This window comes from Conger conger, chromosome 11 (assembly GCF_963514075.1).
Source record: "Conger conger chromosome 11, fConCon1.1, whole genome shotgun sequence".
Taxonomy (NCBI): domain Eukaryota; kingdom Metazoa; phylum Chordata; class Actinopteri; order Anguilliformes; family Congridae; genus Conger; species Conger conger.
In genome coordinates this window covers 40439644-40456266 of record NC_083770.1, presented here as the reverse complement: position 1 = coordinate 40456266, position 16623 = coordinate 40439644, and the positions used below count along the sequence as shown (strand labels likewise).

At 45.0% G+C, this 16623-nt stretch overlaps 1 protein-coding gene across 1 annotated transcript in view; it reads right to left on the bottom strand.

Annotated features, from left to right (window-relative positions):
- ikbkb (inhibitor of nuclear factor kappa B kinase subunit beta) overlaps positions 1–16623 on the bottom strand; it is a 29092-nt gene that overhangs the window by 1184 nt on the left and 11285 nt on the right. The window contains exons 6-20 of the mRNA XM_061261451.1: positions 15930–16018; positions 13643–13732; positions 10904–11028; positions 7210–7317; positions 6493–6622; positions 5432–5626; positions 5055–5169; positions 4603–4726; positions 4012–4163; positions 3576–3637; positions 3263–3366; positions 2816–2865; positions 1672–1771; positions 623–770; positions 150–268 (exon numbers count right to left, since the gene is read on the bottom strand). Of these exons, the coding sequence (XP_061117435.1) occupies positions 150–268; positions 623–770; positions 1672–1771; positions 2816–2865; positions 3263–3366; positions 3576–3637; positions 4012–4163; positions 4603–4726; positions 5055–5169; positions 5432–5626; positions 6493–6622; positions 7210–7317; positions 10904–11028; positions 13643–13732; positions 15930–16018 (1711 nt within the window). The remainder of the gene's footprint in view (positions 1–149; positions 269–622; positions 771–1671; positions 1772–2815; positions 2866–3262; positions 3367–3575; positions 3638–4011; positions 4164–4602; positions 4727–5054; positions 5170–5431; positions 5627–6492; positions 6623–7209; positions 7318–10903; positions 11029–13642; positions 13733–15929; positions 16019–16623) is intronic.

Sequence of the window (16623 nt, the reverse complement as noted above, 5' to 3'; positions counted from 1 at the left end):
AGCATGTTTACATGTGCCTTCTGCACAGTGCTGTAGATTTAGCACCAGAATCTACTGTATACTGAGTGTCTGTAATGGGAATTTGACAGATAGTTTCTGACTGGTTGCTCTAAATGTCGCCAGCACCATGCCATGGGGAGGGGACTCACTGTGGCGGGCAGGTCTCCAGGCTGGAGGGGTCGGGGGGGCGAGAGGAGAGCAGGGGGGGGGCGGAGGTGGGGGTGCGCCCCCCGTCAGGACTGCCGCTCACAGGACTGCGGACCTTACTCTGGGGGGTCGGGGAGGAGGGACAATAGCTTTCAGAGGGGAGTGGCTTACACAGGCAGGGATGAACTGGGCAATCACACTGTACAGCAGAACTGTGTGTGTGAGAGAGTATGCATGTGAGTGTGTGTGTGTGTGTGTCCGTGTGTGTGTGAGAGAGCATGTATGTGAGTATGTATGTGAGTGTCTGTGTGTGTGTGTGTGTGTGTGTATGTGTTCATGTGTAGGTGTGTGTGTCTGTGCATGTGTTCATGTGTAGGTGTGTGTGTGTGTGTGTGTGTGTAAGTGAGTGTGTGTGAGTATGTATGTGAGTGTGTGTGTGTGTGTGTGTGTGTGTGTGTGAGAGAGAGAGACTCACGCAGGCCACTCTCAGCAGGTTCCACAGCTCTTTCTGTCTCCTCTCCTGCAGAGTCATGAGTGTGTGTTCACTCTCTGCCATCCTGCTGACCACGCCCTCCACCCGCGGGAGCAGCTCCATTACCCGCTGCCGACACACCACCGTCTTACTGCAACACACACACACACTACTGTAACACACACACACACACACACACACTACTGTAACACACACACACACTACTGCAACATACACACACACACACACACACTACTGTAACACACACACACACACTACTGCAACATACACACACACACACACACACACTACTGTAACACACACACACACCCTACTGTAACACACACACACACTACTGTAACACACACACACACCCTACTGTAACACACACACACACACACTACTGCAACACACACACACACACACACACTATTGTAACACACACACACACACTACTGCAACACACACAAACACTACTGCAACACACACACACACACACTACTGTAACATACACACACACACTACTGTAACATACACACACACACACACTACTGTAACACACACACACACACTACTGCAACACACACACACACACACACACTACTGTAACACACACACACTACTGCAACACACACACACACACACTACTGTAACATACACACACACACTACTGTAACATACACACACACACACTACTGTAACACACACACACACTACTGTAACACACACCCTACTGTAACACACACACACACACTACTGTAACACACACACACACACTACTGTAACACACACACACACCCTACTGTAACACACACACACACACTACTGTAACACACACACACACCCTACTGTAACACACACACACACACACACACACTACTGTAACACACACCCTACTGTAACACACACACACACACACACTACTGCAACACACACACACACTACTGTAACATACACACACACTACTGTAACACACACATACACACTACCGTCTCACTGAAACACACACACACATGGACACACGCACACTCTTCTGCAACACGCACACTGACCTCAGGTGTGTGTAGAAGTCTCTGAGTTTCTTCTCGTAGAACTGCACGGCTTGGAGCACCAGCCTCATGATCTCCTGACTGTCTCCCGAACTCCGCTGGTCTGAGTGCCAAACACACACAGAGAACCGACTAACCCCCAAAACTCAGTCTTCACAGAGCTGACTAACCCCCAAAACTCAGTCTTCACAGAGCTGACTAACCCCCAAAACTCAGTCTTCACAGAGCTGACTAACCCCCAAAACTCAGTCTTCACAGAGCTGACTAACCCCCAAAACTCAGTCTTCACACAGCTGACTAACCCCCAAAACTCAGTCTTCACAGAGCTGACTAACCCCCAAAACTCATCCCTCACAGAGCTGACTAAACCCCAAAACTGAACCCTCACAGAGTTGACTAAACCCCAAAACTCAACCCTCACAGAGCTGATGAAACCCCAAAACTCAAGCCTCACAGAGCTGACTAAATCCGAAAACCTGTGCTGGTCTGATATAATAATAATAATTTGTTATTTAGCTGACACTTTTATCCAAAGCACCTTACAGTTGATTAGACTAAGCAGGGGCCAATCCCATCTGGAGCAATATGGGGTTAAGGGCCTTGCTCAAGGGGCCAACAGCTGCACTGATCTTACTGTGGATACAATGGGGCTTGAACCACCAACTTATATACCTTAGCCACTAGGCAACAAGTTGCCCCAATGTCTGAACCCTAAGGCTCCAGATGCTGTTCAACTGCACAGACGTTTTGTGGGACAGAACAGCACCATTTACATTGCAGGTTACACACCCCCCGACCCCCCAGACCCCACAAGGCTCCTTCTGTACTGTGACCTCATCTGTCACAATCTCTGCTTCCTCTCAGAATAATGTGGAAAAAGACATTAAGGGCAGACTGTCCATTCTCCTTTTAAAAAGGAAATTCAATTTTATTGCCTTTGTAAATATGCATCAGTATAAATAGATAACTTGGGGACTACTGTATGTAAGATGCCACGGACAAGGACATCTGCTAAGCATTATGTTTTATAAATGTCCAGTTTTACAATGGTTCATTAAATTACTGCCATAAATAAAATATATAAACCCCATCAGTTGTTCAGTGGTTTGGCTATTTATGGACACAGTTGCGATGAAGACACACAAACCTCTGGGCTTCTCTCTCAGTTTGCGGAACAGCTCCATGGCCTTTCCTTCACTGTGGAAAGACAAGAGAGTCAGCCAGCCCGAGCCCCCAACCATCAGACACACACACACAGCCTGAGCCCCCAACCATCAGACACACACACACACCCTGAGCCTCCAACCATCAGACACACACACACAGCCTGAGCCTCCAACCATCAGACACACACACACACACCCTGAGCCTCCAACCATCAGACACACACACACAGCCTGAGCCCCCAACCATCAGACACACACACACAGCCTGAGCCTCCAACCATCAAACACACACACCGTTGAGTTAGAGTGTGTCCAGGACCCCCCCCCCTCACAGTGTGTCCAGCCCCCCCCCCCGGCCCCCCCCCACAGTGTGTCCAGGACCCCCCTCTCACAGTGTGTCCAGGACCCCCCCGCCCCCCCCCCCTCACAGTGTGTCCAGGGTCTCGCCACATCTCCAGGGCTGTCTCTGCAGGTCCACAACGTCTGTCTGCAGGGCCATCATCTCCTCATCCAGATCTAGCACTTCACTGGCCTAAAACACATACACAAAAACACACACACATGCACACACACGCACACACACACACACACACACCACAGGTGCCCACATATACACCCACACCAGAGCAAATACTGTTTGAAAATTGTATTCCATTTGGTGATACCACTTTGCTTATTTGTTCTCATAGTGTGGGTAGCGGGGGCAGTGTAACAGACTTCACAGACAGGGCAGGGTCTGACCTGGAAACAGCTGTTGGCCGTCTGCTCCATGTCCCTCCACACGCTCAGCATCTTCTCCGAGGCTAAAAGTCATGAGGGCAGAAGTACTGTCATTACGAGCTCAGGAGGTAAGAGCGCTCCTCGCAAGTCGGAAGGACGCCGGTTCAATCCCCGCCCTGATTTGTGTTGAAGTGTCCTCAATTGTTCCCTACGATCTGACTGGTGCCTTGCATGGCACCGTATGTGTGTGCGTGTGTGTGTGTGTGTGTGTGAATAGGTGAATGAGAGGCATCAACTGTAAAGCGTGTTGGATAAAAGCGCTCTGTAAATGCAGTCCATTTACCTTTTACAATACAATCTCTACTGTTACTACCACTGTTCTGTTCAGTTCTGGGCCTCACTGCTGTAATGTGCTGTGTGATTGAGACCAGTGTAAATTATAAGCAGGTTCTGGTACCGATGCCGGTGCTCCTCTGCTCCTGGTACTTGTCCATGTCAATGTGCAGGCTGGTGGTGAAGAAGTCCAGTTTTGCACGGAGGCAGTGGTGCATGGCCGCCATCTCGTTCTTCTGCTTATACAGAGAGCTGTTATGGCGCAGCAGACTCATCCTGCAGGGAGAGAGGGAGAGAGAGAGAAAGACAGTGAGAGAGCGAGAGAAAGAGGGAGGAGGGAAGGAGGGAGAATAAAAAGAGAGAAGGGAGGTGAGACACCATCCTTATGGCAGTTTGCTGTTAAGAGTTCTGTGTGTATGTGTCGTGCATATTGTTTGTAGTGTATAGTGTAGTGTATAATGTGTGCCTATAGAGAGGTCAATAATGTGTGTACAGTATGTAATATATAGTCGCACCAGCCCCAGTGGAGCCACAATAAGATCCATAGAGCTACTGGGCCCTTGAGCAAGGCCCTTAACTCTACATTGCTCCAGGGGGGTTTATCCCCTGCTTAGTCTAATCAGCTGTATGTCATTTTGTATAAAAGCATCAGCTAATTAACAGATTATTATTATTATAGAGTATAGTGTGTACAGTGTTTAGTGTGTATAGTTACAGTGCAGCTTTCTGGCCCTGCTGTAGTCTCTGCCAGTCCTCCTTCAGGGTGCGGATGGTGTGCCAGGCCTGGCCCCACGTCCTCCGCAGGGGACTGTAGTGCAGCACGCGCTTAGGGTCCATCTCTAAAGAACAAACGGACAGACGGACCGGGGGTTAGCGCACTAAGGATCCACCACTGACCCTCTTCATCTTAATGCCAGAGGGCGCATCCTGTCTCTCACAGCCGAGACATGCAACACAGTCACTGGGTACAAGGACCTTCGTTTAGATGGGTGGGGTCTGTTGTCAGATGCAGCCTGTAGCCTAGTGGCTAAGGTACATGACTGGGACCTGGAAGGTTGGTGGTTTAAGGCCCCAGCGTAGCCACGATAAGATCAGTGCTGCAGCAAGGGCCTTAACCCCACATTGCTCCAGGGATGATTGGCCCCGGTTGGTCTAATCAACACTCACGGATGAATCGGATGTTTTCCGGCAGGATCCGTGGGCTGAACTGCGGCTCGTAGCTGGTGCAGCTGCGGTCAAACAGGAAGACCAGAGGGAGATCTGTCCGCCGCCCATCTATCGTCTGAAATGCAAATGAGGTTAGAGCTACACTTTTACCATGACCCCTTATCCTTTAATCCACTGAACTGCACTTTCCCCATGATCCCTCACACTGTAAACCCCCCAGAGCTGCACTTTTACCATGATCCCTTACACTGTAATCCCCCCCCAGAGCTGCTCTTTTACCATGACCCCTTACACTGTAATCCCCCAGAGCTGCTCTTTTACCATGACCCCTTACACTGTAATCCCCCCAGAGCTGCACTTTTGCCATGACCCCTTACACTGTAATCCACTGCGCACTGGGTTGCCTCACTCTTGGGCTCCAGGGCTAGACCAGCTTCAAGCAGCAGCTCCTGATTGGCCGGTGGGATGTGGGTGTCCAATTCAATTCGCTCCTGCAGAACAGACACCAACTCGCTTTCCTGCACTGGGTAGATGAAGATCTCAGCAGACACCATGTTCAGCACATGGACCAGCTGGAGAAAGAGAAATGAAGAGAGAGAGACGATAAGTATTATAATATACTAAGTATGTTGACCTTTGACCCAAGCCACAATGTATGTATCTGTTTGTCAGTAACCCTTCCTGTGTAGTTCCACAGACTCTACAGACCCATTATATTATTCAGCTCCATGTTTTAATTACTGGAAGTTATGTGTCTGTACTTCTGAGGCTGAAACTCAAGTTCAGAAGTTGAAGACAGAAGGAATCGAGTGCCAAGTTTATCTAAAGAATCTGTGACTCAGTGCTGAAATACCCCTCTTTCAGCTTTCACCACCTACCACAAGCAGAGGAGTGCTATGACCTTGAATGTGCAGATACAGTAGCTGACCAATCAAAGGACCTCTGTGCAGTGGCTGACCTATCAAAAGACCTCTGTGCAGCAGCTGACCTATCAAAAGACCTCTGTGCAGTAACTGATAACCAAAGCCGTGGCTCAGATCACAGCCTGTCAGTGTTCCAGGCTCTGGACCTGAGACAAAATGTTCCTACTATCTGTATGTAAGTCAGCATATGGGAGAGTACTGAAACTGTGTGTTAATATTCCTGTGTGTTTGTGCACCTGTATGTTAGTATCCTGGGAGGTGCATGTGTGTGTGTGTGTGTGTGTGTAAGCATACATAAGTGTCTTTGAATGTGTCTAAGCCTGTATGAGTGAGTGTGAGTGCATGTAAACATATGTAAGTGTGTTTCAATGTTTTGTAAGCGTGTGTGCGTTTCAATGTAGGCATGTGTAATTGTATGTGTTTGGAATGGATGTGTGTGCGTGCGTATGTGTGCAAGTGTATTGGATTAACTGTGTATGGAAATATTTTATGTGGGTGTCTGGACAGGGTCACACCTTCAGCCCCAGGATTTTGTCCAGGGCTCTGAAGCATCCATGGGGGCCGTAATCAGGGTCTTTGCCCCTCTCCTGGGGAGACCACCTCAGCATCATCTGCAGCCAGCATTCCAGCTTATCTGCCAAGAACCTTGAACACAGCCAATCAGCATTCAACGTACCCACAAACATCTGTGACGTCACAGCCAATCAGAATTCAACATACCCTCAAACATCTATGGCATCACAGCCAATCAGCAATCAACATACCCTCAAACATCTGTGACTTCACAGCCCATCAGCACACAAACTACCCTCAAACATCTGTGACATCACAGTCAATCAACATTCAACCAACACTCAAACGTCTGTGACATCACAGCCGATCAGCGCACAAACAACCCTCAAACATCTGTGACATCACTGCCAATCAGCACTCAACCTACCCTCAGTTAGGTGTGGCAGTGTAGTGCAGTAGTACTGGACATTTAAATCTTAAGTTGTAAGTTTACTTCCCAGGAAGGCCATTGCTATTGTACCCTTGAGTAGCACACTTTACCTGAATTATTTCTGTAAATACTCAACTGTATAATGGAGTACATGTACAATGACCACTGGGTCTGCTAAATTTGCATTTATTCTTTCTTCTCCTACTGCTAGAACATCACTATGCTATATCCTACCCATAATTCCCCTGACGGTGTGTGAGCAGTGAAGTGGGTTTTGGGGTGCTCTCACTTGTTGAGGTTGTTGGGCTGGGGCAGGTGCTTGGAGAACCGCACCTCCCCCGACAGGTCTTCAGACACAACGATGTCGTTCGCTGATTTCTGCTTCAATCTCGCATGCCTGCAGGAGAAATACATAGCAGGAGCTGATTTACTACTGTGAATAAATACGGTGTACTGACTGCTAAATTAAACATGTATTGTTTATGATCGTGTACATCATAGTTTGCTGTCTCCGTTAAGAGATATGTTACTAGAATAAATTATACACTGCAAAAAAATCCCTGTGTAAAACATTTAGTGTTTTTAGTCTTGAAATAAGACTTAAGATCTTATTTTTCTTCTCAAAAATTATTTGGCAAAACAATCAGCAGATAAACTGAATGTTAGAAAATGAGTTCAGCTAGGGGTTTTGTGAAACAAAAGGTTTACACAATAACCTTCTCTACTCCCATGAATGTAAACTGTAATTTATATTGCTAATACTGAGTCATCTATCCTGATTCACATGCATATGTGTGTGTGTGTGTGTGTGTGGGGGGGGGGTCTTCATTGTATGGTTCAGGGGATGCACATTCATTCCTGTATATGGCTTTAACAAGCAAATTGAAAGCTTACAGCAGGCCCAAGTATATATCTCTCTGTGGTGTGCATGCCTGCCCCATCTGCGACATTATCTCAACACAACCAGTAAACGGAAACATCCTGGAGATTGCCTATCGACCTGACTATAAACAGGAAACATTTCGCCATGAAGTGAGTCAGCGAAATATCACAATACCCGCCCAGGATCATTCTGTGCTGTACCGTAATTGGGACAAAGTTAAAACCACCGATCTGTGGGAGAAAATATTTTGCCTCCATCGCTGTCATGGATAATGCGCACATCTCTGGCACAGATAACAATCTTTACTGAGAGAAGGCAGAACACAGACACCGGGTTCACGTTTCCCGAGAGGAGATGGTTTTACTGCACTGACAGGACAATCCGAAATCTTTCATTACCAGCACTTATGTTTGCTGATCTGGGAGACCATGAAGAATGAAAGCCTCTATTTAAGCCCTCTTTAAAGGGAGTGTTCACTTTCTGGATGTTTTTGTTCAAATATTAGACCTATTTCAGTTTTAGGCAAGTTTTGGTTGGCAAGAAAATACACTTACAGTAACTCCATAGAGTCCTGTACAGTGTTAGGCCTCCAGAGATGGTAGGCTACTTGTGTATGTCAGGGTTCTAGCCCTCCAACATTAGGAGCATTTGCTATCATAGCAAATTTTAAATTTTATGAAATTTGATTGTGCCAAGTGGAATTGGAAAAATAATTTAGGAGCACATGATGGCCCAGCCTACTAATTGGGATGCATTAGTGTGCTTCATTTTTCAACTTACAAAATAGTTCGCCTAGGGCCCTGTATCACCTGATTATTCCTAAAAATTAAGTTCGGCTTTATTTTCGGTTGGAACTATTTCCTACGACACCTGCGCCTACGGAAATTGTGACGCGGTTTCCCATAGCAATACGGGCCTTGGGAGAGAAGAACTGCTAGCTCAACAGCCAGGAGCGAAATAGCATAAATACGCGAAATAAAAACGGATAAAAAATGCACGTACCCATCCTCTCGAAACGTAACTCTAGAGTTACATGAAGTGTATTCTAAATTTTAGACTACCCCTTGATGACCGCCATTTTCAAGCCAGCTGGCCTTCAGGAACGTGTAAGTTGTCTACCTGAAATATACTTTAACTTTAACTTACAAATTCAGTTTTGCTTTCTACACAAAGAAATAGCAAGTAACAAAAATTCACTGTTTTCAAAGGTGAAAAAATTTAGCTGGCTAATATTACCTATTAGGCAATATAATTCAATGACAGTAAATATATAAAATGTAAATGTAAAGTTTACTTGAATATAATTCAAGTAAAAGTTAGCGACCTACACTTAAAAGGTAAAAACAGAATCTAAATACATGTAAGTTACCGCATTGCGTGTTAGCCAGAGATGCGCTATGGAACTCAGTTTGGGGAACCATGTTCAGGGAGAATTTAAACTCAAAGAGAGACATGTGCTAAAATCTCGCTTGGCTTGTTATGGCGATGTTGAGACTGCATCACAGTGCCAGTTGGAGTGTTTATACTCAGCACAGAGAAAATGTTCCCGGGTTTATTGTTATAGCGAAGTGCAAGACTTTCAGTTTCTCCAGCCGTCTGATTCATGGAAGTGGTCACTGGGATGCGATTCCTAAATGTAACACGCGTTTGCCAGCTCATACTTCCTGTGACATTTATTAAAGACACCGTACGATTACAGTTTCGTCATTTAGCAATGAATGTTAGTCCGAGGAAAAAGCCTTCCTCAAAAATCATTTCAATTGACGAAGCAAATGAGTGTTAAGTGGCCACAATGGATCCATTTTGGGGAATCATAATGTTATATGTTAATGTTTAAGGGGCGGCCTGTAGCGGTAGTGGTTAAGGTAAATGACTGGGACACACAAGGTCGGTGGTTCTAATCCCGGTGTAGCCACAATAAGATCCGCACAGCCGTTGGGCCCTTGAGCAAGGCCCTTAACCATTGCTCCAGGGGAGGATTGTCTCCTGCTTAGTCTAATCAACTGTACGTCGCTCTGGATAAGAGCGTCTGCCAAATGCCAATAATGTAATGTAATATTGTGGACTGTCCGTGTGGCTGGCAAAAAGGCCAAATATGCAGGCATCCCAAACGGCCCAATGGGGGGAGCTGGTCTCCACGCATTCTGTGGGTCGTCACGGTTACAGTGTGTTTCCTTTAAACTCTGCAGCTCTGCAGCTGCTGAGCATATGCACAACACAATACAAACTCATTATTTTCATATTTCTCTAATCACAAGGGACAAACAGAACCTGCGCTTTACACGATAACACTGTCCCGCGGGAACAAAAAGTGCTACGCAGTAAAATGACCGGCGTCCATTTTATATTAATATTATTATAATTTGAATATATTATTATTATTATTATTATTATTATTATTATTATTATTATATTTAAAAACCAGAGGAGCATTAATTCTTTCATTCTGCCATTTTACTTTTACTCAGCTTTTTTTTTTTTTTTTCTCAAAAGCTGCTGTCGAAAAACCCTGTCCCTTTTAATCACACAAAAATGTGAGAACAGATATGTTAATCAGGTTAGTTCTTTTGTTCTTCTCGGACTGGTCACTGTTCTCTTTATCTACCAACACACTCGCACATACAATGCACTGCAAAACTATAGCAGAGTCCACATTCTTCCATAGCAGGACATGGAGGATGATATCTACACGTTAAAATTATTTCTGTGCACTCTCAGAAATGAAGTGACAGTGTACTTTTGTTATTCAAGGATCAAATTTCCCAAATGTTCAAATTGTTCAATGTTCAATGTTCAATGTTCAAAACACACAAATCAGTGTGTTTTCCAAGCAAAAAGACGGTACAAATTAATTATATATTGCTGGCTATGGGTACAATTTTATATTACATTTTTATAACTATAGGGTACCGGTCCAGCTACAAGCATTTGTACCTTTTTTGGCAGTTTTCGTACCTTTATTTCTGAGAGTGTGCAAGAAATGTGAAGGGGCGTGTTTTCATCCCAGCAGCACGTTGGGTCAGCATGCAGCTGTGTGCTCTGGTGCTCTATGTGTGGCCTGCCCCGGTGCATGCTGGGAGAATGTGGGCGGGGGTCGTACCAGGGCACAGGCTGCCAGGTTGGGAGGAAGGGACGGAACCCGGTGATGCACTCAAACACCAGCGTCCCGAAACTCCAGTAATCCACCGTGCCCGTGTACACCTGCTGCTCTAACAACTCTGGAGCCTGTGAGAGAGGGGGGGAGGGAGGAAGGAGTGGGAGTACATGGACAAAGAGAGAGATGTTCAGAATTTGGGGAATGAAGAATTAAGTGAGAGAGAGAGAGAGAGAGAGAGAGAGAGAGAGAGAGAGAGAGAGAGAGAGAGAGAGAGAGAGAGAGAGAGAGAGAGAGAGAGAGAGAGAGAGAGAGAGAGAGAGAGAGAGAGAGAGAGAGAGAGAGAGAGAGAGAGAGAGAGATTATGCGCGCACACACACATGCATGTACACACACACACATGCATGTACACAACTACAATATAGACACCTGGGGCCTCATTTATAAACGTTGCGTAGGCACAAAAGAATGCGTACGCCACTTTCTAAGCAAACTTTGGCATTTATAAAAAACGAACTTGACCGGAAAATGTGCGGTACTCCACGGAAACTCTGACCCATGCGTACGCACATTAACTGGAGAAATGAGAAACTGTGCCTTTAATGCTCATGACGTAAGACCAGGAAAACGGGAAGTGAAACAGGATTTAAAAAGGTATAAAGATTTGCCGGGAGTTGTGGCTGGGTATGGCTGTTGTAAGGACGTGCTTCGTCCCCTTATTAAAGTGTTGTGTTGTTGAATCTCGCTATACGGGTTCTCTCCCTTCCTAAGTGCAACACAACATTTGGCGACGAGAGAAGTCGAAAATGATATACAACAGATACCACTGTGTAAAATAAATCGAAATTGATTGTTGTTGATTGTACTCTGATTTTCTGCATGTTTACACTAGGACTCGGAACTATACTGTCCTCTCAGGTCCTATTTGCACTTGTTCTTGTGTTTAATTTGCACTTTGTTGTACGTCGCTCTGGATAAGAGCGTCTGCTAAATGCCATGTAATGTAATGTAATGTAATGAAATATTACCTCTCACGTATCATATACGAAGAGTTAATTTGCAAAAACGGATAAAAGCCTCTCTTACAACGAATAAACAAACAGCTGTTTGATTGATGGTCATATTTCTTATATCATCTTATGTTTAATCATCATTCTATGTTGTCTGTTTCTTCTTTCTTATATCATCTTATATTTAATTATCATCCTATGTTGTCTGTTTCTTCTTTCTCGTATCAACTGATGTTTAATCCTTAAACATTCTATTTTCTTTTCTTTCTCGTATCATCCTATGTTGGATTTGGATTGGCTACATTTTATTTCGCCCGCTAAATGTACTAAATGTAATAAGTGTTGGCTAGGTGTGGAGCTCTGTACAAGCCTGTAAGGGCTTCGCTCCCACCTTGCAGATTTGTACTAAAATTTGTGCTAAATAAATAAACCTAAAAAACCATTGATGCTCCCTGGAGTGCCCAAAAAATATGATTTAGGATGATAAATATAAACGGAGATGTTGTTGTAAAATAATCCCTCAAATATGTAGACGAATTGTTAAACAATACTTCCATCCATCCATCCATTATCTGAACCCGCTTATCCTGATCAGGGTCGCAGGGGGGCTGGAGCCTATCCCAGCATACATTGGGCGAAAGGCAGGAATACACCCTGGACAGGTCGCCAGTCTATCGCAGGGCACACACACCATTCACTCACACACTCATACCTACGGGCAATTTAGACTCTCCAATCAGCCTAACGTGCATGTCTTTGGACTGTGGGAGGAAACCGGAGTATCCGGAGGAAACCCACGCAGACACGGGGAGAACATGCAAACTCCGCACAGAGAGGCCCCAGCCGACGGGGATTCGAACCCAGGACCTCCTTGCTGTGAGGCGGCAGTGCTACCCACTACACCATCCGTGCCGCCCTAAACAATACTTCATGTTATTAAATGTATTCTCTTAAATAATATGGTGAACAGTCGGACAAATTGCGCTGCACTGATGCCGTTTACAATGCGTCAGTCGGGCAAGCATAGTTTCATATATTGTTATCATATTCATATATTATGTTTTATAATGCGTTTATTGTTATACATTTTTGTTCGTTTTATCTCTTAATTTTGTAACTGTGTTTTCAATGGTGCTAGACAAATAACGTGTATTATTATTATTATTATTATTATTATTATTATTATTATTATCATCGTCATCATCACATTCGTTGTGCAGAACTGTTCGTCATTTACAACCAATCAGGATAATTCCCACACCTGTAGCTTTTCAGAGGCAATCAAATGGCTGAAATCCCTTTTCTTGGCCTTCTTTTCAGCGTTTGCCATTGTCGTCTTCGTGAAATGCATATTCATTAGGGGTGTTTCACTGCCTATTTATAGGCAACTGTGGGCGGGACATGAAGCTGGCAAAGTTGCGCCACATTTAGAGTTGATTGTGATTTATAAAGGAAAACGGGCGTGGGACGTGCGTATGCACTGTTTTATAAATCAGAATATTTTTTTGCTTACGCACGTCCTGGGTTTCATGCTTACGCAACCTTTTGACGTGAATCGTAAGCACAGTTTTATAAATGAGGCCCCTGCACATTAACTACCATAGTGTCTAATTGAGGGCAATATATGGACATGCAAACAGAACCAAAGAGCACCTCTCTATAGTAGAGAGAGAGAAAATGAGGATATCTAACAGATCACACACTTTCACCCCTGGTTTGTGGAGGCGGGGCGTACCAGGTACTGCAGGGTTCCCACAAAAGAGGTGCACAGGCTGCTCTGGTCCAGCTCCTTGGCATAACCCAGGTCAATGATCTTATGGATCAACTGCAACACAGACAGAGAGAGACACTTAATCCACATCCCTAAATCAAACCCCCAAACTTGCAAAAAACGTAATAAGTCAGCCTTAACTAGTATCTCAGTCTTAGACCTAAAATCTTATTTCTATGACATTTTTGCTAAATGAGACAAAAAACCGCCAATGAGGTGAGAAGGTTTGACTCATTTAAAGACTTGCCAATCAGGTGAGAAATCTTTACTTGTCAAGCAGTAACGTAAAACGAGCTAATATTTTATACTTGAGAGAAAGAAATAAGATCTTAAGCTATTAGGATAGAAATGCTTGTTAAGACGGTGCAACACACAACACAGTCAGTGATCCCAACACAGCATGGCTGGTGAACATAGACGTCATCACGTGAAAACACAAACACGCGGTCAAACACGCGGTCAAACACGTGCACATGAATATACATGGACATATAAAAGAGCAAAAGAAGTAGATCCAAGGCACTCTTCCAATGAAGTAAAAAACAGCTTTATTATAAAAGGCTAGTTCATAGTTGAACACTAAAAAATGCCACCATGTTTCGGCCAAATAGTGGCCTTCATCAGGGCAGACATGAAAAGAGAAACAAACAACAGTTGTATATATACATGGACATATGTTCGTTCCTGAGGCCAGATTTTATATTCCATGTTCAGTTTGCTTGGGACTCATGTAACTCTGCATTCACGTGAGAGCCCCACACGAACAAGAACATTCAGTCCCGAAGGCGACATTTTAAAAACCCCAGCAGGGCAATTGGCCAGTCAGGACGGTCGTCAGGGCAAAAGGGCCAATCGGCACGCACGGAGCACAGGCAGTGCTGGATGAGCGGGCCATGGACACACAAGGCTTGTGTTATTTCAGCTGCGACGGGGCTACAGGAGGGGCTCTGTCCCGAGCGCTCGCTGAGAGACGTGAAGGTTACGTGAAGGGTAGAGTGGCGGAGGAGAGGAAAAGAGATGAGGGGAAAAGAGGGGGAGAAGGATGGAAAGAGAAGAGAGAAACAGTGACTCGGAGCAAATGACCCGCTCAGACTCCCCGCAGGTGTGTGCACTGCAAAAACAAAAAAAATAAGAATTCTATTCTTATATTTAGACGTAAAATCGTATTACCTTTTTTGTTAAATAAGACAAAACTATTGGCAATGAGGTCAGGCAGTTTTGACTCATTTCAGGATTTGCCAGTGGGGTAAGAAAAATGAACTTGTCAAGGAAACGGTAATTTAAAATAAGCTAATATTTTCCACTTGAGAAAAAAAAGAAAAAGATTTTGAAGTCTCATTACATGAGATGAAAGGGGTGAAAGGGCTTTAGCTGCTACCTGGGGTCCCGTAGGGGGAGGCAGTGTGGTGCTGTGTATGTAAAACAGGGTCAGATCACAACAAGCTGACTGCTGTAGAGTGTTATAAAACCCACCTGTCTGAAACAGGGTCAGATCACAACAGGCTGACTGCTGTAGAGTATTATAAAACCCACCTGTCTGAAACAGGGTCAGATCACAACAGGCTGACCGCCTTCGAATATTAAACACAAAACTCAGAGCATTCCTACACCGTGGGGATTGTCACCACCCATGCAGTAATCTGCTAAATATCTTTACTTAATTATAACTTGAATGTTCATGGATTTTACAACATTTATTATTGATGTATTCATTTAATGCACTATATTAAATGTTGCCTGGACGCATCTCCTGTGCCACGATTGCACATTTTTGTTGATAAATGATAAAAACCAAGAGACAGACGCAAGGGTAAGTGAGTATAAAGCAAAGACCATGCTGATGCGTAACCCAAACTCTGTACAGGTGAGCACACAGATGAACGCACAGGTGAGCACACAGATGAACGCACAGGTGAGCACACAGGTAAGGACAGGTGAGTGCACACAGGTGAGGAGAGGTGAGTACACAGGTGAGCACACAGGTGAAGACAGGTAAGGACAGGTGAGCGCACACAGGTGAGCACACAGGTGAGGACACAGGTGAGGACAGGTAAGGACAGGTGAGTGCACACAGGTGAAGAGAGGTGAGTACACAGGTGAGCACACCGGTGAAGACAGGTAAGGACAGGTGAGTGCACACAGGTGAGGAGAGGTGAGTACACACAGGTGAGCACACAGGTGAGGACAGGTGAGCGCACACAGGTGAGCACACAGGTAAGGACAGGTGAACACACAGGTGAGGGGGACTGACCCGTTTCTCGCCCTGCTGGAGGACGATGTTTTCAGGCTTCAGGTCTCTGTGGATGATCCTCGTCTCATGCAGGTACTTCAGGGCTGAGGCTGGGGGAGAGACACCCACACATGCTATCATGTACACGTACACCACACAAACATATACAGACATACACCACACATACATACACACACATACACACCACACACACGTACACCACACAAACAATTACAGACATACACCACACAAACATACACACACATGTACACCACACAAACATACACACACACACCCCACACACTCGTACACCACACAAACATATACAGACATACACCACACAAACATACACACACATATACACCACACACACATACACAGACATACACCACACAAACATACACATGTACACCACACAAACATATACAGACATACACCACACAAACATAAACATACACACACACACCCCACACACTCGTACACCACACAAACATACACACACATACACACCACACACACGTACACCACACATACACACCACACACACGTACACCACACACATACACACACATACACCACACACACATACACACCACACACACGTACACCACACAAACATATACAGACATACACCACACAAACATACACACCACACACACGTACACCACACATACACCACACACACATACACAGACATACACCACACAAACATACA